The sequence below is a fragment of the Buteo buteo genome, chromosome Z (genome assembly GCF_964188355.1).
Source record: "Buteo buteo chromosome Z, bButBut1.hap1.1, whole genome shotgun sequence".
NCBI classification, from domain to species: Eukaryota; Metazoa; Chordata; class Aves; order Accipitriformes; family Accipitridae; genus Buteo; species Buteo buteo.
The window spans coordinates 10441603-10464988 of record NC_134204.1 but is presented as its reverse complement, the minus strand read 5'-3'; the positions used below and the strand labels follow the sequence as shown (position 1 = coordinate 10464988).

The 23386-nt window shown below is 41.7% G+C and overlaps 1 protein-coding gene across 1 annotated transcript in view; it reads right to left on the bottom strand.

Moving 5' to 3' along the window:
* The window catches only part of DNAI1 (dynein axonemal intermediate chain 1), a 136899-nt gene that overhangs the window by 94292 nt on the left and 19221 nt on the right, over positions 1-23386 (bottom strand). Inside the window, exons 9-11 of the mRNA XM_075019832.1 lie at positions 20326-20410; positions 19399-19516; positions 17274-17317 (exon numbers count right to left, since the gene is read on the bottom strand). Coding sequence (XP_074875933.1) covers positions 17274-17317; positions 19399-19516; positions 20326-20410 — 247 coding nt within the window. The remainder of the gene's footprint in view (positions 1-17273; positions 17318-19398; positions 19517-20325; positions 20411-23386) is intronic.

The window sequence follows — 23386 nt, the reverse complement described above, 5'->3', positions numbered from 1 at the left end:
CCTATTCCCTCCTTCCTCTTAACTAATTCTGCAGTTATGTAAATGCATGTGCTAAGTAAAATATAAAATAGGTGATTAATAGAGCAAATGGCACCCAGTGAGGCTTGGAGAAAGCTGACGATTCAAGAAATAATGGATTCAAATTGGGAAAACAATAGCTTGTTAAAATGTGAATCAGCTGGTGGTCAACATAGAACATGGTCCCACCCGACTGCCATCTGTAAATTAATTGAGATTTCCTTCCCCTGGCACCTACCTTGAGAGTCCAGCTGATGTCTTTTATACACTGTAGCACAACTCAAGAAACAGCATTGCAGTCTTAGTATTCAGGCTGGGACTACATACTGTCAGCTGTAATACCATATGCAAGAAAAGATAAGAATTTGTTTCAAAGAAGAAAAGGAAATTGCAATTTTCAGACCATGCTGTGAAGTCTGGAAGGATTAGAGGCTGTCAGAGATCCTGTAGTACAAGAGGCATATAGGAAGAAGCTAAGCTCTGATGCCTTTAAAGTATGGGAGATCCCAGTGGGGCTTGGGGTTTGGCTGGAAATCTTGAAAACCCTTTTGCAAATCTGAAAAAGTATTTCAAACTTTCCTTTGCAAAACTTAATTCATTCTTCTCAGTGGGAATACAAATTTGCAAAACTACATTAAAAATCATAAATAGTTCAGCCACAACAGCAATCATTACAGATAAACTAAAATGCTTTAAAGGAAGCAAACGAAGAGCAATGAGCAACAAACTAGCAAAGCTGGACCAGACCTGTGACTTACCAGCAATTTCCTATTGTATTCCAGGGATCACAGTGGAACTGCAAGCTGGTCTCAGAAGACATGTTAAATGGCAAAAGTTGCAAGTCATCAGATTTGCATAGCCATGAACCCAATGGGATTTTTCTCAGGTCACAGAATTCCATTTATTTGGGAACCACTGCCTCTACCTTCATGAGGGGACACTGCTTAGAGAGTTGTGCGAGGCATTCTATAGACAAAAGCCACAACAGGGCTGCCAATTTCTGAAAGTTTATCAGGAGTGCTGCAACAGCAGGAGGTTTTTTTCCCAAGCCTCCTCTTCATTATTTAAACACAAGTTCTGCTTCTGCTTTATTTCAGAACAAAACATTGCTAGCCCTCATGTCAATAAAGGAAAGTTTTAAAACACCAAACAGATTCCACCCTGAAAACATAGGAGGCAAATAAAAAGAAGGCAAGTCTTATCATTTGTAATAATCTCATAATTTTGAAAGCCTGCCTCGTGATCTCTGAATGATCAGACTTGGCAATACCATACCACCCTCAGGGAAAAATTTCCTAACTACCAAACTACCTATTACCTGAAACATAAACTCCCAATGCTTATCAGTATTAACGTTTTCTACTTCTAGTTCTTCCTGTTTTCTCACTTCTGTATGTCAAATAGCTTTCTGCTGAAGACGTCATAAATCCTTACATTGTATCCAAAACAATTTAAAATACATTATTTTAATCATAGACAAAGACATATATATTCCATCACTCTCTGCCTTCTTAAGTTCTGTCCCACTGATGCTTTAGTAATCTAGCTTATTTTGCTTTAAGGGCATTTATCAAAAGAAACAACTATTAGTTAGTATACATGTTAAGTTACTACATACAAATGGAGAAGTATTTCGCTATAGTGGTTTTTAACAAAAATTATTTACATACACAGCCTTGCCTTTAAGGGTGACTATGGCATGCAGTGTAGCAAGATCAAGTCACAGAGAGAAGTTAACACAGAGGAAATTTTGCATGCTTTATGCTGTGTGTTCATGTTGATAGTTTTATGCACTATAATGTGACTCTGGGGTTTAACCAACATGCATGCTGCTCACGCTGATTCATACAGCAGTGCGTCTAAGTTCTCTGCACAGATTCTTCTACAGTGCCCAGCATTTTGGTGTGGGAGTAACTAAGTTCAGAAATAAAGCAATGAAAGTGGAAGTTGGGTTAATAACTAGCTGATCTGGCCAGTGTTGGTACTGACTGGCACTCCACTGCCAATAATGTCTGTACAGAAAGTCTGATCACGAGCTCTGCAGACCTCACATATAGTGATTTACCTTTTCCTGATCTGAGTTAGAGGAGACAGATAATTTCATCTCAGTGCACAGACACAAAAGTATTGTCACAATATAAGGTAATCTAACCCAAACAAACTGATTGGAGCAGCATGTTTGAGGGTGCTTAAGCATTACAGCAGAAAGACATCAAAATTTATTTCAAGGTGGTATATATACTACATCTCAGCCGCACAGCAACATGCTCATTAAGAATTCCTGCAGCACCTTCCACATCACAGGCCAGAAACAAGGATGTTTTCTATAGCAACCCCCTGAACACACAAAATTCCCTTCTTTTACTCCCAGGGAACTGCTTGCCAAGTAACAGACTCAGCACAGGGACTCACCATTTAAGTGCCTCCTTAGCTTGAAAGACTCTGAATGCAGCTCACCCAATCATATCCAAGCCTGCAACAGTTAACTTTAAAAAAAATTGTAACAGAATGAATGTATGATCATTCAGTTTTTCAACAGTGACACTTCACTACAGAGGCTGCATTCCTATAGTCATGACAGATGAACAATAGTTCTATCTTCTTACCAAAGATTTTAAAACTTTTGAGCTTTAATAGTACTGAGCTGATTAACCACAGTAAACTATGCATTAGGCAATAAATAAAACATGGAGTCAGCAGCATTCCTTATCTGTGTGGCTAATTTCACAACCACAGTTGCATGCGAGAAACAGAGGAAATTAAAAGACCCCTCAGGTCACTGGATCCAGAGCCTTTTCCTGACAGGCAACCAGAGCAAACCCACAGCATACCAAACTATCTCTTAAACTAATGTATGTGCCTGCACTGGCCTTAAACAGCTCTTATGCCTCCCTGGCATTTATCAGCGCTGATACACTTACAGAGCACTATGGAGGTTAAACAAATCAATTCATTTAGTCTTCCCTTGCATGGAGGCTCCAGAATTCCTCTGAAGAAAATGCCATATAAATCTGGATCATTTTCAGGTAAAAGGATTTTACAAAATTCCTATTCTTTATAAATCTACCCATATTAGTAAACCTCATCCTTGAAGTCCCAATGCAAAGACTTAAATCAAGGCCGGATCTTCTGTCTTGCTACTGTTATCTCTTAGGACTCAAAGCACTCAGATTAGGCAATCTGCTTTGTAGCTTATATCAGGGGTTTAGCAATGGAAAATAAAGCAAGCAGAAGAAAACCAAGTCCTTTGAAGTACAAGTTAATATGGAAAAATAATTAAGTATCTGGCATAAGTAAATAAATTATGGCTAAGTAATGTTGGCTTGTGTTTTACTCAGATTTTACTTTGCTATTTATCTACCTAAATATTGGGTTTTGGGGGGAACAGAATATGTGTTGGGGTTGGCTGCAGAAATCACTGGCTGCTCCCTAAGAGATGGGGAGCTGATACTCAAGCATGATAATGCAGTCAGCAGAGCAGGGGCCTCAGCAGCCAGGGCTTGTCCCACTGCTCATGAGAAGTGATGCTGGTGAGGGTGGTCAGGGCCGCTACAGCCTATTATTGCCCTCAGGGCCCTGACATATTTTTGCTACTTAGACTAGAGTGTGAGATGTAGACTTGATTCCAGGATGTTTGCTATGGAAAAGTCAAGCTATAATGATAATGTAGCCTTAGTATTTGGTGGAAACGGGAAATACAAAATGAAACAAATATTGTTTGGCTTATAGAACATGGGCATAAGAACAGCTGTATTTCAGAAAACAAATCTTTAAAATAGAGCATAAAATGATGCTTTTAAGAGAGAGTATGTAGAGCTGTTTTGCCTGTCCTCAATATCTGTTGGTCATCTTCTGCTGAGTCAAGGGGTCTCTCAGTATAGACAGGTGGAAAGTATTTTAGCAGATTTTCATTATGAGACCATCACTCTGACATCAATAACAAAGAGAGTTAACCCATCTCTCCTTGGTTTCTGTTGTGCAAACGCTAAAAAAAGAATTCCCACAGTAACTTAAATGTAGCTGTTTCCAGGGACAAAGCTAAGAAAGGGAAGGCATCAGACTGGCTTTATCAAACAGGTAAGACTCTATGGCACACAAATGTTTAGTCTCCTGTGGATAAAAATGCACTAATCAAACTAAATGGGTTAGACAGAGAGGTAAGTGGGTGGAATTTAATGGCCTGCAATGCACCAGAGACACAACAGGATGGCTGAACAGCTCCTTTGATCCCCAAGCTCTATAAAATCTGTTAACACATCTTTTTCCCCAAACACATCAACTGAGCTCTTGACTATTTGATTCTTAACAAAATGCTACAGCAAAAGATGATGTTATGAGTTGATTTAAAATTAAATTAATTAAAAGGTTAAGACTAGAAAAAATTAGGCAAATCTTACAGAATTTAAATTACAAAGCAGTAATTAAGTCACCAACTGAAATTGATCTTTCATATGATTCACTTAGTGTATTATACGTACCAGGTTATATTTACTAACAGAGTTGACAGTATAACAGGTACTGTCAATTTTACACTCCCGGAGCCTGTATGTGTAGTAAGAGATATTTGGTATTTGGAAAAGAGATTTTGAAGTGTTGTAATTTTCAGTGTAATTACATTTAATTGACCACAATTATTTATCTCAATAAACCGGATGTATGATGGCTTAAATTTCTAACCCTGATTCCACTAGGGAGGCTTTTCAAAAAATGTCAGACCATGGAGGAGGATATAGATGTTTTGCAAATGAACTTTAAAGCCTCCAACACGAGACAGTGCAGAGAGCAGCCTCTAAGAGGTTGGAAGAGTGAATAAGTAAGACTCCTGAAGAATATAAGATACAAAGAACATAAGATTTTTTTCTACATTAAATCTTGTTTTAAATGAAAATAATCATGGCTATGACTGACCAAAACTTAGAGACAAATATCACATCTTTAAAATTTACACATTTTAAAATTTCCAGAGGTTGGGAATTTACCACATGCCAAAATTAATCAATTACCCATCTGCTATTAAAAAGCCACACTTTGTCTGGCCTGAATTCATGTAGCTCCAGCTTTTCTTTCATCTTGTTACATCATTTGCCTGGCAGATTAAAGATCCCTTTGTTACATGATCTGCCTTCCCAAAACAGAGAGTTAACAGACCACAATCCAACTACCTAATAAGCTTTTCTTTGACAAGCTGAACAAACCAAATTCCTTGAATTTGTTTCCCAGGTCGGTCATCCTGTTCTTAGATCATTCTTTCATTCTTTTTTGAACCCTTCCCAGTTTATCACCTTTCTTGGCAAGTCACCAGCGGTAAGCATGCCTTCCCTGGGTGGTCATTCCTAATTAAAAATTAGCACTAATTTAAAAAGGCTGTTTTAGCCTCTCAGTTCCTTTACAAACCCTTCTCTCTATAAAGCCAAGGATCTCTGATGCAGTACAGCACTGGGATTTCATCACAAGGTTTTTTTAAATCATTGCTCTTCAAGATAGGGCTTTCCCCTGTATGGTTGCATGACTTGAATTTCTTCGAATGTACACTTGGACACTGTAACTCAGAGATGCCTTGTACTCTGCTACAAAGAGATCTAAATTGCTCTTTGATCTGATTGTTCTGTTTCCTACCACCTCCCAGATATTTGTCTCATCAAAACATTTTATCAGCCGTTCTTTTCTGTTTATTTCTTCTTCATGGATGAAAACATAGATTAGCATTAGACCTAGTTATTAATGACTTCTGATACGCTTGCCTCAGAGGCATCTGATTGCTACATTTGTTTTCCTGCCTTTTTTTCCCCCCAGCAGCCTCTTTTAATTAATACAATGTAGTCATGGAAAACTCCTTACAGCTATTAAAAAATCACATAGCACAAACAGTAGTCGTAAATTAATACAGAGCAGGCCCATGTCCTCCAGGGTCCCCCTTTTGATTGTGGGAATATGCGGTGTCCATACATACATTCTTCAACAATTCACAAATAAGACTTACATATTCCCTTTTAATTTTTTCTCTGTGCTTATTTTGTTGATATTTGTTTTCTGTATTGTAATATTCCCTTACAGTAGCAACTCCGCATATTACTCAGTGGGGCTTCAGTCTGCCTGATATAACAAATATAATAGTTTAAAATCACCAGCAACTAAGCAACCATTATGTTCTAATTCTGTGATTGTCTCTTTGTTTTTCTCAACATAAATTCACTATTCATAGTTAGATACCACGATTTTATCAACTACCATTAATAATTGGCATCACCAGCATTCGCAAAAGGTCACAGTCTTTCAACTTACAGTACAAATATCCAAAACATCAATAAGCAATACAGTCACAGCTAAAAGGAAACACTGAGGCACCATGTTGGCACAACACAGTTCTCAGACCTGTTATCAAGAAGTCAGAGTGAACCTCCTGGGTCTTTTATCATTGAAGACGTATTCAGTCTTATCAACTTGAGATCAGTGCTGGGCATGTGCCTCTGAATGGACATGGAGACATTTTCCAAAAGCTGGGATCTGTTACAACATTTTAGTGCTTTATACAAATGTAGGTCAAATAGCAAACTGAATCCAGACTGCAATATGAACTTCTCTTTGAGGTGTGTGGGACACATGAATCTCTATCAGCCTTTTGTGGTATTGCACTCAGAAAACTTCAGTAGCTTTACTGTGGGGTCCCAAAGGGCTGAAGCTAACTGCTGGACCTGGTTCAGCACACAGGCCATTATGTGACCGGGAAGCTGCTAGCACGCCCCTCTCCAGCACAATCACCTCACAGGAATCACATGTGCACACAGCCTTATACAAGACAAGGAATTTTATCTAAGCAATCTAAAATGCTTTTTCTCTCTCTGACAAGGTCTTCAATCTCTATTCCCAATATTAAAATAAACTCTTGTAGCTTAGAGAAAGATTAGCAGGGATCTCTGCTCCCAGAAGTCTTCTCTGCCTGTTCTGGGAACATAATTTAAGTATATAAATATCTCCAAAGCCACCTGGAAGAGACTTTCTGTGAGCTGGTTTAGAGACCTGAATTTATTAGGCAGTATTCAATCCACTTAGTGCTTTTACTTAAAGCTCTTCGGTCATTCATCAGAAAACACCAAATTTAATAGCAGCTTGTTATATAAATCCAGTCCAGACTGTCTTCCACATGCTGTATTACAACCTTTAAATCTAACACTGCAGAGAAGAAAATTACCCACAAACAAACAACTGGTACAATTTCTAACACTGACTCTCCTTAAGCCCACAGCCTATACTGTTAAATTAGAGGTTTCAGGCTTTTAGGGTTCTCCTTCTCAAATAAACACTCCTGTCCTTGTCACAGTGATTGCCTATCATCTATAGGGCTTTGCTCTCAACTGTGCCAGGAATTACAGTGCACACAATCTTTGTTAAGTGGACTAAGTTTAGTCCTCAAACTCATGTTTTAAATAAAGTATTATGTGGCATGGAGATGGACTAATAAGTTTTTAAAATCCTTTCCAGTTCTATTTTCTATGAGTTTCTAATGTATCTGTGAGTTTCAGAGATACTCCATAAGCTCCATAAGTCGTTATTTCCATAATTTGACTGAAATCTTGTAGAAAACTTGAGGGATTTATCTACATTTCAAGATCAGATAAAGTATTATAGCTTCTAACAAGTAGTTAACATGAATTAATGATCACAGACCTTATTTGTATGAAGTGAGATTCTTTCAGTGTGAGGACTCCAGTCCTGCTGAATTACCTCCCCTATTACTTAGATGCCCAGACCTATGGAGGGCGTAAATATCTTGTCAAAGCTTCCACCCCTCTTGTCAGGATGACTGATTAAATAACTGTGCTAACAAGAATATATCTGTGTGTTCATTCGGCATTCAGTTAAGTACATCATAGTATTTGATTTAAAAACTTATTTGACATGGAATTAGCAGAGCACATACTAGCTAGATTAAAAACTCGTTCACTGCCAGAGCCTGAAGTAGAGCTGTAAACAGAAAGAGAAATGAACAGAGATGGTTTCTAGGGCAGATTCATGGGCATCAGTTCTTAGTCCAGCACTGGTTAATATTTTTAGTTTGATCTACATAATGACATAATATTTTTGCTGAGAGCACCTGAAGGTGACACAACAGTGGGTGGCATGTGTAAGAGAGAAACTAGGTGAGTATGCCTGGTTATGGCATTTACAGTCAAGAAGAATGTGGGTATGTTGGAGAAAGGTTAGAGAAAGTCCAGTGAAATAACACAGCAGATGGAAAACAAATCTTGAGTATGGCTTGGTGACTTCAGTCTAAAGAAGAGAAAAATGAGAGATGTCTTCATCAATGCATATGGGCACTTAGACCAGTTATGGAGAAGGGACTTACTGGAAAGGCTTCTTAAGCTTGCTGCCAAGAGAATAATGGGTCTCAATGGCTGAAAATTTGTTAGACAAATTCAACCTTGAAATTATGATAACATTACCAATTCAAAGTTGGAACAGTATAGCAGGGGAGGTGAAAGACTCACCATCAGATGGTGTTTTGGCAAGGAAAATGAGCATCATTCTAAAACATACGCTTTGACCCAGCTTTTATGAAAAATCCTCCAGCCAGCAAATGAAGGTAGGATGGGATCCAGCCCTGTTGTCCATTACTTTCTTTTTTGACTCCAAGAAGATCATGCTCCCCACGTTCAGAACACCTATAGGCTTGCCTTAGGAGAGATATGATCACAGCTTATGCTTCAATGCTTTGATTGCTCTTCTGTTGAGATCAGGAAGGAATGTTTTCCTGATACGTAATCCAGCTCCCAGTTTTGCAGAAATCAACAGACTGTCCATAGCTGAAGAGAAGGTACTGGGCAGGTCACAATTCTGCAGCGATACAGTAAGTCCCTTCTGATGCCTGGCACAAGTGTCTTGCTTACATGCTAAGGATCTCATGTCAGAGAGTATCTGCCCTAACTCAGATTGCCAAGACTTTAATGTTTCAGTGTCTCTCTACAGCATCCTGAGGTAAGAACCACCCTTGGAAACCACCAGAGTACAGGGTGCTTAATAAATTTCCTTCCCTTGGAAGAACCTGGATATGGGGTACCTTGGCCTCTCCTGTCAGGAGAGGGCTTCCAGGCCCTGATCCTGATAGGGGACTTCAACTAGCTGGACATCTGCTGGAAAAATGGCACAGTGAACTGCAAGCAGCCCAGGAAACTACTGAAGTGTGTTGAGGAAACTTCCTTGTACAGGAGATGATGGAGACCCCAACCAGAAGAGAGGCACTGCTGAACCTGTTGTTCACTAGTGTGGAAGAACTTACTGGAGAGGTCAAGATTGGAGGTAGCCTGGGCTGCAGCGATCATTGCCTGGTAGAATTCTCAATCCTGAGGGGTACAGGATGGGTAAAAAGTAGAGTCAGGACCCTAAACCTCAGAAAGGCAAATTTTTGGCTGTTTAGGGTGCTAGTGCCTGTGATCCTTTGGGAGAATACCCTCAGAGAAAAAGGAGCGAATGAGCGCTGGGAGATACTTAAAGACATTTTTCTTAGGGCACAAGAGCTCTGAATGTTGATGTGCAAGAAGTTGGGCAGGGGAGGCAGGAGGACAGCTTAGCTAAGTCAAGACCTCTTAGCCAAACCAAAACACAAACCTAAAATACATAGGCAGTGGAGACAGGGATATATACATCCTGGGGAGATTATCAGGATATGGCCTGAGATTGCAGGGAGGGGATCAGGAAAGCCAAGGCACACCTGGAGCTGAACTTGGCTAGGGACATAACAAATAACAAGTGTCTCTTCAGGTACAAAAGGAAACAAAGGAAGATGAAAGAAACTGTACCCCCCTTGATGAGTGAAATGGAAGACCTGGCTACCACCAGCATGAAGAAGACTGAGGTACTCAACAATTTTTTTTCCCTCAGTCTTCACCAGCAAGTGCATGAGCCATGCTGTCCAATTCACAGAATCCAAAGGCAGAGACTGGGAGAATGAGGTACTGCCCACCATAGATCAGGCTTGAGACCATCTAAGTAACCTGAACATGCACAAGTCCATGGGACCTGATGAGATACATCTGAGGGTCCTGAGGGAACTGGTAGATGAAGTTGCTAAGCCACTATCCATCATATTTGAAAAGTCGTGGCAGACTGGTGAAGTACCCAGTGACTGGAAAAGGAGAAAGAAAATGCCCGTTTTTGAAAAGGGAAAGAAGGAAGATCCAGGGAACTACAGGCCAGTCAGTCTCACCTTTGTGCCCAGCAAGATTATGGAGCAGATCTTCCTAGAAACTACACGAAAGCACATGGAAAACAGAGAGGTGATTGGTGACAGCCAACACGGCTTCACTAAGGGCAAATCACGCCTGACAAACTTGGTGGCCTTCTACGACAGGGTTACAGCATTGGTGCATAAGGGAAGAGCAACTGACGTCATCTACCTGGACTTGTGCAAAGCATTTGATACTGTCCTGCACAACATCCTTGTCTCTAAAAGGGAGAGACATGGATTTGACAGGTGGACCACTCAGTGGATAAGGAATTGGCTGGGCGGTCACACTCCATGTTGTGGTCAACTACTTGATGCCCAGTGGAGACCAGTGACAAGTGCTGTCCCCCAGTGTTCTGTATTGGGACCAGTACTATTTCACACCTTTGCTGGGGACATGAACACTGGGATTGAGTGCACCCTCAGCAAGTTTCTGGATGACACCAAGCTGAGTGGTGTGGTTGATACTCTCAAGGGAAGGGATGCCATCCAGAGGGACCTGGACAGGCTTAAGAGGTGGGCCCATGCAAACTTCATGAAGTTCAACGGGGCCAAGCTCAAGGTCCTGCAAATGGGTTGGACCAATCCCAAGCACAAATACAGGCTGGGCAATGAGTGGATTGAGAGCAGCCCTGAGGAGAAGGACGTGGGGGTGTTGGTTGATGAGAAGCTCAACAGGACCCAGCAATGTGTGCTTGCAGCCCAGAAAGCCAACCATATCCTGGGCTGCATCAAAAGAAGTGTGGCCAGCAGGTCGAGGGAAGTGATTCTCCCTCTCTACTCTGCTCTCATGAGACCCCACCTGGAGTACTGTGTTCAGCTCTGGGGCTCCCAGCATAAGAAAGACATGGACCTGCTCAAGTGGGTCCAGACGAGGGCCACAAAGATGATCGGGGGATGGAGCACCTCCAATATGAAGACAGGTTGAGAGATATGGGGTTCTTTAGCCTGGAGAAGAGAAGGCTCCACGGAGACCTTCCAGCAGCCTTCCAGTACTTAAAGGGGGCCAACAGGAAAGATGAGGAGGGACTCCTTATCAGGGAATGTAGTGATAGGACGAGGGGTAATGGTTTTAAACTGAAAGAGGGTAGATTTAGATTAGGTATGAGGAAGAAATTCCTCACTGTGAGGGTGGTGAGGCACTGGAACAGGTTGCCCAGAGAAGCTGTGGATGTCCCCTCCCTGGAAGTGTTCAAGGCCAGGTTGGATGGGGCTTTGAGCAACCTGGTCTAGTGGAAGGTATCCCTGCTCATGGCAGGGGGATTGGAACTAGATGGCCTTTAAGGTCCCTTCCAAACCAAATCATTCTATGATTCTATGATTCTGCAAATACTTATCACCAATTATGGTATGTAGCAATGAATCCTCCTTTCAGTTTTCTGTACAGGATCAGATCCTGGCTGAGAAGTTGTTTGTAAGGTAAGAGAAGAACATTGCTTGACCATGCCAATCTTATTTGACATTCATCCTGTTATGTTTCTTCACCACCCTTTCTGGAGAGAACGTTTTGTAGTGTTACTGAGGAGCTAGCTCCTTGAGGAGCTGTACTTCACCCTTCAAGTGCTAAGTGCTCATGGAGCACTGAGGATTAATAGATTCAATTGACTTGAAGAGTGGCAGAACTGCTGAAGGATGAGACCTGCAGCAGAGCAAGCAACATCTACAAAGCACAGAGGTGAGCAGGAAGCTAGCTGCAGTACCTTGCTGCTAAAGCCACTTGGCTCATTTTCTCCTCTCCCTGTTCCCTCTGAAGCACCCTGAGCACATCCCATTTGGGAATATCCTTATTGCAATGACAATCCATTAGCCTCAAGCAGTGGAGGGTGGTAAAAAAGAGACTGCCTGTGTCCATTGGGCAGTGCACTTTAGAAATGGGAAAATATAAGACTGTCCAGTATGTACACCCCATCTCCCTGTGTTTACCTGTCATTATGTTGTACGAGAGTGCAACATGAGCTGTCCTGTGATCTCAGTGTTTGGCCATGACTCCTTAGCACCAGGGAGCTCAGGACATCTATTAAGTACCAGCTCATCTCTGTGAAAGCCCTGGCCCAGATTTTATACCTATTTAGTTCAGTCACAGAGTCATAACAACTCTTACTTTGGATGCAGTCCACCAGTACAAGGACCCTGTAAGAGCATTGCTCGTGCTGATTTTACACAAGAAAGCTAGAGCAGTGTAGGCATCTTTATGTGGTCTACTTCTGTCTACATGAGGCCCCATTTCAGACCGAGCACTGTGAAGAACTGCATAGATACCTTTGCCAGATACCTCAGATTGCCAGGGCTTTGGGTGTGAGTCTGTACTCCACACACACCCTTGTGACTGGCAAGTTACATTCACTAAGTGCAGAGAAACAGTAGGATAAAATACGTTGCCCATACAGGTACTGTTTTTCCATACTCAACTCATGTGCTGTCAGATGGACCTGCACATAAAAAGCCATCTCCAAAGGCTGTCCGTGGCACACTTGCTTCTGGAACATGAACTGAGGTGATTGCTAAGACCTGAGCTTGTATTCATAGTGCCCCCATCAGCAAGGCAGAACAGAAGCCCAACACCCATTACAGCTTCTTGGAACACAGCACTGCAAGCTGTCAGTCTAGCCAGAAACCCAGCAATCTCATTTATGCAAAAACAAAACCAGAAAGACAGCTCCTCCTGATGGGAATAAAAATTAATTCCAGCCAAGCAGCATAGATCCTGAATTGCAAATTACGATGACAATATTTCCTTGTTCAGAAAAGACTGTCTCATGCCAAAGAAACACCATTAGCGTCAGAAACCACATCCAAATAAATCACTGGTGAAAACTCCAGAAATAGGATACAAAAGCAGGGGAGAAGCTAGGCCCCTCTTTGTAAAGAACTCATCATGCTGGAGTGAAATGGACCCACAGTGAACAAGGGACCTTTTGTTTCAAAAAGTATACTTTGGGCAGTAGGACAAATGTATTACTTGTATCTTGGCAGTGGTCCCAAATGCATGCTGCACAAAAGACTGGGGATGTAATTACAGCCACGGCAGACCCAAAGTTCTGGGTCCTGCTCCTGGCTCTACCCCAGACCCTGTGTGACTCCAGGATTGTTTCCTCCGACCAGGACTCATCTCACCTCACTGTCTCTTAGATGCCATCTAAGAGACAGGCATCTAGGCTAGGTACTCTGCCTAGGCTCACTCTACAGTCCATGAGGAGAGACCAGCCCTTCCAGAGGGCTACGTCACTCCTTTCTTGGATACCAGGCTTATGGCAGGATGGATGGCCTCTGGATGTGCTGATCTCTCAGTGCTGACTAAAGGGGAAGCTTAGAGCAGAGACTCAGTTCCTAGCTGTTAGCTGGCTACAGCTGGCTGACATGAACTATGCCCTGTGTATCTGCTATAAAAATGGGATAAGAAGTCTTCTGGATCTCTTGCTCACTTACGTGGCAAGTCACTGACTTAGGGTCTGCCTTCCTCTGCATCTATATATTGCCCTTGGCACAAAGGACCCTGGCAGAATTAACACAAGCAACAAATACTTCTGCACAACCCAGAAAGCACACATCAGGGTCTTGCTTAGTGTAACAAGTTAGAACTGTCTGAACAGGCTAAATGGGGAGGTTACCATCCTTGAGCTTGCATCTTTCCTCCTGCGCCTGTGTGGCAGGGCAGTGGGAAGGCACTGCCCAATTCCTACAATTTTTGAGCACAGGGGCTGTGAGCTTAATAAGATTTTGCTGTGTTATACAAGACGAGGAATATTCTGAGCACTTCTCACCACGCTTTCTTTTGCAAAGGCTGATCCTAACTTGCCTTTTAGAATAGCTGCTGCCTGCTGAATGAAAGAGATTGTCAGGCCAATTTAGGCTTCTTGGCAAACTAACAGGAACATTTCCAGGGCTCAGATGAAGTGAACTTCAAGAGAAAAAAGTCATTTTAAGAGGAAAATAAAATGTTGCAATATTGCAAGCAGAACACAACCCTTCCTAGTATAAATGAAGTCAACCCATCTGGTTTCATTGTCAGAGCACAGAGAAATACTTACGAATTACTATATGGGACCACAACAAAGGTCGCTGTAGCAAAGTATCTTATCTCCAAGAGTACTGAGTAGCAATTACTTAAATACTGTGAGAACCTCAGCAAATATAGGTCTATCCCCTTGTATGTACTCAGAGCTTACAGCAACTTGGAGTCATGAACTTACTGAATCAGATGGTTTGTCCTTCCAACAGCAAACTGGCCCTCCATGAATTTATCTAACCTGTTTTGAAACCATGTGTATTTCTGTCCTCCAAATCACAACGGAAGGAAGAAAAGTTCTACAATTTCATTATGTATCATATTATTCTGTTTTAAATTTGTCTTAGTCCTGCTACTCAATAATTTTATAAGGTCTCCCTCATCCTTGTGTTATGGGCAATAATGAACATTTGTCCCCTTTTCACTTTCCCCATGCCACTCAGGATTCTACAGACCCGTACCAAGTCCCTCTACCTTGCCTGTTGTAAGAGTCATAGTCTGTTTATGCTCTCTGATCAAAAGTCATTATATATATTTCTGTTCATCCTTGCTGCCCTTTTCTGGACCTTTTTGAATCCTTCCACAGTCTAACACATTCTTCGGAGTTCACAGCCAGAACTGCACACAGTAATCAAGATGTTAGTTTACCTCGAACCTTGTTTTGTTCTCTTTTTAGTTTTCTATTGTTGTTCCTACTGCTGCTTTATATGTAGTTTTCTATTTTGTTTCCACTGTATCCAGAATTTTTGTTTTCTTTTTCTTTCATAGTAACTCCCATCATTTTTTGTTTTGCCTTTTTGACTATTGCTGAGCACTACCAAGTGTTTTAAAAGAAACACATACTTGAATGACTTCAAGATCAATTTCCTGAATAACAGCAATCTCCTTGGAGCCCAGTGCTGGGCTTTTTATACCACATGCACTATATTTCTCACCAGTGAATTTCATTAGTTATTTTATCACAGCTGAGAGCCTTCAGTGTTTATTCAAAAAAAAGGTGTTCCCTTAAAACAAATACCAGATGACTTGCCTTGGTAGTTCAGAATGCTCACGAGAGATTCTAACTTTTTCAGCACAAAGAACATTAGCAAAAGTGTCCACCTGTAATGTGCAAGCACATATAGATCAACTGAAATGGCTGGTGGGCAAAGATGTAGCTACTGGTAAGGTCCTCCCTTTGGCTCCCCCATTCTCTGTCCTCCACAAAGAATTCCTATGGTTGTGGTATTTAGGGTAAAAATTTTAGTGCCTAATCATGCTACCTGCAATTCTCAACCACTAGTTACCTGTAGCACCATGACTGATCTTTATTTCAAACCAGATGGAGAATTATTAGTGCCCCACAGAAGAGTCAGATTTTACTTAAATAAATAAAATACTAATACTCAGAGAAAAAGGACAACTCTCGGCCTAGAGACAGTGGGGAGACTTACTGTGTCAAAATACCTAGTCCTTCTGTGAAATCTAATGACTGTAGTCTGACTGTTCTGTAGTCCATCCTCTTCTTGCAGCAAGGAGAAGGCTCTGCTGCCTTTGCAATACTGTTCTTTTCTCAGCCCCTCTCTGTTTTGTGTCAGAGTTAATGGTAAGACTTGGGGGGACATCTTCGCAAGGAGCAGATGCCCTGGAGATGTGCAGGTGAGGTAATGCTGTGATCTTCACAAGCTCTGACTAAAAGCCAATGGAGACTTAAAATAGTTTGGGATTTCAGTCATTTGTCTGTATTCCCCTGTTAATTAGCAACACCCATCTGATGTAAAGCTGAGACTTTAAGGTCAGGGTTCACTACGTGAGAATGTCAGCAACGTGACTCTACAGCAGCTACTAACAGTGGAGAAAAGTAGAGGCCTGGCGAGTCCCAGAAGCACTTTCAGGGAATTTGAACAATTTATTGAGTAGTCTGCTGAGAAGATGACATTGAGGAGACAACACTACATGGGCAAGAAAGACCCTGGGAAAACTTGCCTCACAAATTGTCTCCTCCCTTTGGGAACTTCCCTGGGAAGCAGTGGTCCTTGGGGGAGCTACCAGAACGCTGTCCCCTGCCTAAGAAGCTATTCATGACAATCAGCACTTCAGGTAGAGCTAGAAAGTAGAAGACAGTGAGAGAATGGAAGTAAGAATGTTTATTCACAGTGACATTACTATCCCATCTACATAGGAGTAAAGGGGGAGCGTGAAGACAAGAATTCAGAATACAGCAGTCAGTGTGTCTGCAAGCAACAAGAGATACTGAGCAGAAGGAAATGCAAGTTTGTTGACATAGATGCCCATGCTGTTAAAAAAAACAATTATATATATGTATATATAAACTGAGCAGGTAGGTAGATGTAATGCATACAGCAAAACAACAAAGAAAAAGGTGAGAAAACAACAACTTGTTAGAATTCTTTTCCATTTCCTCAACATGAGAGCAGTAATACTGGATAGAGATTAATACGGAGTAACACAGTAACCCCTGAACCTTATGTTCATTGCTACTCAAAATTATCCCATGCCCAATCCCAGACACTACAGCAGGGAAAGTGCCTTTTCACAATATCTAGGCCTCGTGTGCCCTAATGGAGAGCTTATCCTCTCAGACACCCCCGGAAGTTGTCTCCTAACAAGAAAGCAATGAGTTTACACTTAAGAGAAGTCTCTCATGATTAGCTTCTCGCAAAACATAACATATCTGGTCTTTCAGCAATTAGAAGGGCAGGAACAGAGAAATCAAAGCCCATCAAGTAATACAAAAAGGATTAAGTGGTGCTTCTAGAGGCAAGTCCTTGACCGAAGGGAGAGTCAGCACTGTCATAAGCCAAAAGCCCTGGCTAACATTGCCTATGCCTATGCATTTCTGAATGTTTATGTCATGGAATGTAAAGGCCTAATTCCTACCTTGACTTAAATCTCAATTTACTGCTTTGAAGTTAGGTGAGTCCTTGCTATGAGATGCAATCCATGCCCCAGAGCTTTATATGATTTGATCTCAGTGCACCTATTAAATATTTTATCTCTCTCAATGATTCTTTTGCATTTGTTACTTACAAGAGCCATACCCCACTGCAAATAGGTCCTTGTACTTTGGATTCCTATAATGAGAAAATATATGTAAGAATGCATTTATTATTAACCATATAGTTCCAGAGAAATGCACAGCCTTTCACACATTAATATCAGAGCCCGTTCTCACAGGACTGCATACAGTCTGCGGGCTTGACCCTTTGAACATATGCACTAGTAAAGTTTGTGTATGAGTAATTCTTCCAGACTCAAAATGCATAAAAAAATAGAACATCAGAAGACCACAGCAGTACATGAAAAGCATAAAAAGGGCACAGACAGACATGATGTCAATCTCCAGCACTTCTTGTCTTATCCATTTCATAATCACATAAAATTTACTTTTTAAAATGAGGTCTTTGAGGAAAGGGAAAAAGGCAGGAATGTGTTGGTTTCCATCTTTCAGGGGCAAGAATAAAGGAGTTTCTAAACCACAACACAATAATACCCAATAAACTTACTTTCCCTACCTGTTATTAAATAATGAGGGATGCTTCAAGAGACAGCTATCGGTTCATTAATTCATGATCACTCCCAGAGACCAGGAAGGGAAATGCCCTTCTGATACAGTTGGTGAGCAGTGTATCTGCTGAGCCATACTGACTATAAGCAATTAGCCATCTACTATGTCTTCTAAAGTCCCATTATTTGAAAAATATCTACCTTCTTTACAACTTCTGCTGTGTGTGGACAGTTACTGCAGGGTTTACATGGGACAAAGGTCAGTACTGTTGCTGTCCCTCAGGTCACACAGCACAACCAGTGGTTAACAATTCTGAAATGAATGTATGTGAAAATTACCTAATGAGTGTTTTCTCTGACTTGCTATCTTTAATCGATAAAATAAAACCTCTTCTTTTTTCACTTGGGCTGATACCTGGGCATCCTAATGCTCTTGCTCTATCCACTAAATGCACCATCACTGCTAAGAAGGCGAGGATAAAAATTAAATTAGAAAAGCTTATTACATAAGGCAATTTGGAGTCATTCTTCCAATTTCAGGGCCATCTTTCTGTTATCATTTCCTGGAGACAAGAATAATAGCAGCACAAACTACTGATAAAAGATGCCTTTTCTCCCAATTTTACATCTCATTTTACTGTTATCTTGTAATTCTCACACATCTGCATCCTTGATATTCTGTTAAAGTGCAATTACTGCAGTGGCTTGAAAGGACAGAAGACTGCAGTCCTGCTCTGTCTCTCCAAAGATCCTCTTTGGCAAGACACATATGTGTTCGCACTACCCCACAAACAAGTGAGAGGAGGCCTAGCTGCAGGGGAGCACAAGGCAGGAGCTGACTATGTATGTCTCATGCTCAGTGCATGAACCAAGCCAGTTCTGGGGAGGGTCAAGCACGTTAAAAGGTAAAAGTACTCATTCAGGTTGGTGATGAGTATTTTTTCATGGTAATATCTGTGGCGATAACATCTCAGAAAAAGAGAGCTGATTTGAAAATATCAGTGATCATTTTTGGACTGACCAGGAATAAATGTGCAAAAGCAGACTGCAGGGCAAATGCCCACTAAACTGAACTGTGTAAGATCCCAATACACAAATACCACTGTTGTCTGGGCAGCAATTGAATATGTACCGTGCATAAAGGTCTTGTCTGGTATCAGTGCCTCAGCATCTTATAGTTTACGATGCTGCCTGTCTAGCTTATGTAATTTTTGCATTTTCCCTTCTGCTGCTTTAATTCTTCTGTGTTGGTACTTGTAAAAAATATAGTTGTTATCCCTTCTGCTTCTCTGGGCTTCTCAGGATTGATTGCTACAACACATTGTCCAAAGATATGACATGTCTATCCCAGCTTTCCCAAGAAGCGACTCTTCTTTGCTCTGCTAACTGCACTCCCTTTGCCCTAGTGCTGCACAGAACCTGCTGTGTCTTCACCCTTTGCCGAATGGCACAAGCCTGGCACATTCAGCCTTACACAAGGTGATTTTCAATCAGAAGCATCAGGCATATTTAGGCGCTGCCAAAGCAGCTGACTGTAATTATTCGAAACCGTGTTCCCAGAAAAAACAGCCCTCCCTTGTAAAGGTGCCATGACATTCAATTCCACTCCCCTGCGAAACAGCCAAAAGTTTGTAATAAAGACACTTACCAGGAGATGGCAGTAACTGCAAGTCTCTTGGTCTTGTCATACTGGAACTTCCAGAGCGGGAGGAGGGTTCCTTGCTGGTCTCTGTATTCATCCGAGGCATCCTCAAAATATTTAAAATCTAAAATGAAAAAAAAAACCAAGGAAAAGGTCCCCGTGTACAAATCGGAAATAAATCAGCACGGTGCAGTGCCAGGGAAGCTTTAAAAAACACTCTGTTATCCTCACAGCCTCTGCACAACCCGACTGTTAGCATAAAAGCTGTCTCAAAGTCCTTAAGTCTCAACTCCAAACCAGCATGTACACCCTGTAAATGCATTTTACCAAGCACCAAGTCCTCACTCGAAAAAAAGCTGATGGTCTAAAAGCAGACCAAGAACAAGAAAGCAGAAGCAAAATGCAAGAAGTGACCTCAGGCCACTCCCAGGGCTAGATGTGACCTTTCAGGAGGGACCTGAGCAGAGACAGCAAAACCCTTGCAAAATAATATTGAGACTGAGCATGTCAATGTGGCTGGGACCTGTATGCCAGCAGACAGCTGCTCGGCACTGGCTGCTGTCACCAGCACCTGCATCCAGGAGCGAAGTATGTGCTGAGGGAGGGAAGTGCTGCAGGGACGGCAATGCTGACCAGACCTGCTGTCCCCAGCCAGCTCAGAGGAGGGCTGATGTGGCATGCCCTTTGCATGCCCACGCTCTGCTGTACTGTTTGCCTGGTGTGAGTCAGCAGGTTCCTAGCCCTGGTCATTTTAGCTCTGTTTCTCTATTCTATTCTATTCTATTCTATTCTATTCTATTCTATTCTATTCTATTCTATTCTATTCTATTCTATTCTATTCTATTCTATTCTACCCTACCCTTGCTACAGCTGTGGCCACTCATCTGCAGGACTTCTGGCTTGAGTTAGAAGCAAGTCCCAGCAGGGCCATACCTTGTGCAATGTCATCAAATGTGTTCTGATTCACCATCCGCTCCATTATTTTAGCAGCCTTTGAGATCTTGGTTATATCATCACTCTGTTGAAAAGAAAAACAAGGAAGAGAAAAATGTATTTCCCATCTGTTTACAGGTCCTTCAGACCTTGTGTGACTGAAAAACTTGAGTCCTTTGATCCTGAATACAGAATAACTTGAAGCTCCTCACACTAGCATCTAATGATAAGGGCACTTGAATTAAGGCAATGACTTTATTATAAGTTTAGCAAGATGCCATCCACAGCTGAGCTGCAGTAACTTCATTGTTTGTTCCTGGTTTAGCTCAGTTGGAAGGTACTTATCTGTGAAGGCAGTTAGAGTCTTGTCTTCCTCAACTCATTCAGGTTGCCTCATGACAGGATGAGCTAAATGCACACACATGATCCTTCCCCCATCTCACTTGGTAATAGTTCATTAGCTTCAGTAATGAAATCATAGATGCTTGATCACGCATGAGCATCCTCTCGTCTCTACCTGGAGAGCTTTATGGTCTTGTGTTAAGTAAAGATCACAGGATTTAGGAGTCCTTCAGTCAATCACTGGGTAATTTCAACTTAATGCATTCACAGATCCATTAGCTCATACAATATATAAGCAACATGCAAAGGGCAATTTGCTGATCAGGTCTTGTGTAAATTGTTTTGACACTGTGGAAAATCACATCCTCCTGGCCAGGGAACACCACAAGTGGGCATGCTTGTGTATGTAAGGTATGCAGATATACCTGCATGTATGCAAGTATTGGAAACCTTTTGAGAAGTGGCATCTTGCAAGGCCAGCAGTCCCTAGGTAACTGTATCAGTAATATCATGTAAGGCTAAGATTGCCTAGGAGACTATACCAGAAATAGCAAACTTGGGTATGGACATAGCAAAAATGTGACCAATGGGGAAAAACTAATTAGAGACAGGTTGTTGATATGGAAGGAGACAAGGGTGGAGAAAGGGAACAATCCAGGTGGATGGGGGAAGCAGCAGCATGGACAGATGGAGAAAAGAGCATAACAGGGGCTGTTTGACTGTCAGCACGTGGCTGGTTGGTATGCTTGTCTGACAGAACCTTATGCCTGATCACCAGTCTTACAACCATCTTCTTACTAAAATCTGTTCCTAGCTATTTTTTTGTGTGAGTGTGATCTCTGTCTTCTGTGTGTGTGTGTGATCACTAGCAAAATCCAAATTGGATAAACCAGCAAGTAGGACAAGAAGCCTGGGTGCCAGCAACTGAAAGGACAGAGCTTAAAAGTCCCCAGACTGTGTTGGGCCATGAGATGGATGACAGCACAGCTCTGTGCAATGATGCCAAGGCATATGCAAAGTGCTCTGAGAGCATGCTGCTCCAGGGACCTGAATCCCCATCTACCACCGCTGTCCCAAAGCCCCATCAGTGTTTCAAAGCCTTTCATCTTCAAACCCCTGCCAGGGACTGATGGCTGCCAGCACAGCATGATTTCCTCCACAGTGACAACACTGAAAAGAAACTTGTCATCCTTGACACAGCTCAGAGAGTGCCCTGAGCATGAAAGGAAAAAGTTAAATGACCTGCCAAAACTACACCACACAGTCACAGTCAGAACCAAGAACATGACTTCAGATTATGTGTGTCCCAGCCCTCTGCTTCTTTCTTGGGCTCTGCACAGGCTCAAGGGAGATGGAAAGTCTTGCTTCAAAGAGCATGAAACTCAAAGGACTACACAACGATGACAGCACAAAGGAAAAAAAAAACAATTCTATAATCTGCAACATTTTTTATAAATCCATAATTTGCCTACACCTTCAGTAACTGTGCAGTTGTCTTCTCCCATCTCAGAAAGGATGAAATAGAACTTGGAATCAAGTTCAGAGGAGGGTAACAAGGATGGTCCAAGTCTGGAATGGTTTCTGTACCAGGAAAAACTGAGTAGGCTGGGACTTGCCAGTCTGGAGAAGAGATGGCTTGGGAAGACATGAGACAGGTCTATGAAACCCTAAATGGCCCAGAGAGGATGGACAGGGACTGACTGTTCACTGTCTCTTCTGATACAAAAAGTAGGGGTGTCATGTGAAGCTAGTGGAAGTCAAGTTCAGAATAAACAAAAGGAGGTGACTCTTACAGAAGGATGACACGTGTGCAACTCCTTGGCAAAGGTTGTAGATGCAAGGATTTTACATGGTTTCAAGGAAGACTGAACAAGCACTTCCATCTGCATACCAAAGCACATCAAGCTTAGGAAATAGTTGAAAATAGTTGAAGGCTGGAAGAATATTTGGGACTGGGGTATATTCTTGCTGAGTTCTTACCCTTCCTTACACATTCACTTGTGGTTAGAGCCTTGATCTGAATCAGTGTGGCCATTCTCATGTCCTTCAGGTTTTTGCTGGGTCTGTGGAAGGACTTCTTGAGAACAGCACAGAGTTTACTGTCATGTTCAGAATTTAAGAAAGTGCAGGAAAAGATGTTTTCAAATTTTAACACAGTATGATATTCGTTAGACATTAGGAGTTCATAAGTATTAAGAGAAGTTAAAGAGGGAGAGAAAGAGGATGCTTGAAACATCTCAAGTAGAAATCAATACTCTCAATTGCTGGGATTTCACTCTTTTGACTTTAAGTTGCCATTATTGCTTCTGCTACTGTAAGACCTGTCTTTCTTTAAAACACTTCCTAAAAAAAGCCAATTCAGCTTTGTTAGCACTTGTCCAGCAATATTGGGATCATGACTATAAAAATGTCATTGGCTGCTACCAGCATATTGCTCTGAGTAAGCTTAACTGACAGAGGTTAAATGTTGAAAAGTTTACAGTTTGATTTAGAAAAAGAGAAGCGCAGTAAACACTTTTGTCTCCAACATTGTAAAGATCATAGTTATGAGGTATAAAGAACAGATCCCCTGGAGTCTTGCTGGTTCATCAGGCATGTTAGCTTCCATTCACCTATTATGCAGGCAAAAATTTCCCTTGTGTTTTAACATGTACCTGCTACTGGAAGGAGCTGGGGAAGAATGGCAGTGCCATACTCTACAGACATGAGCAGGATCACG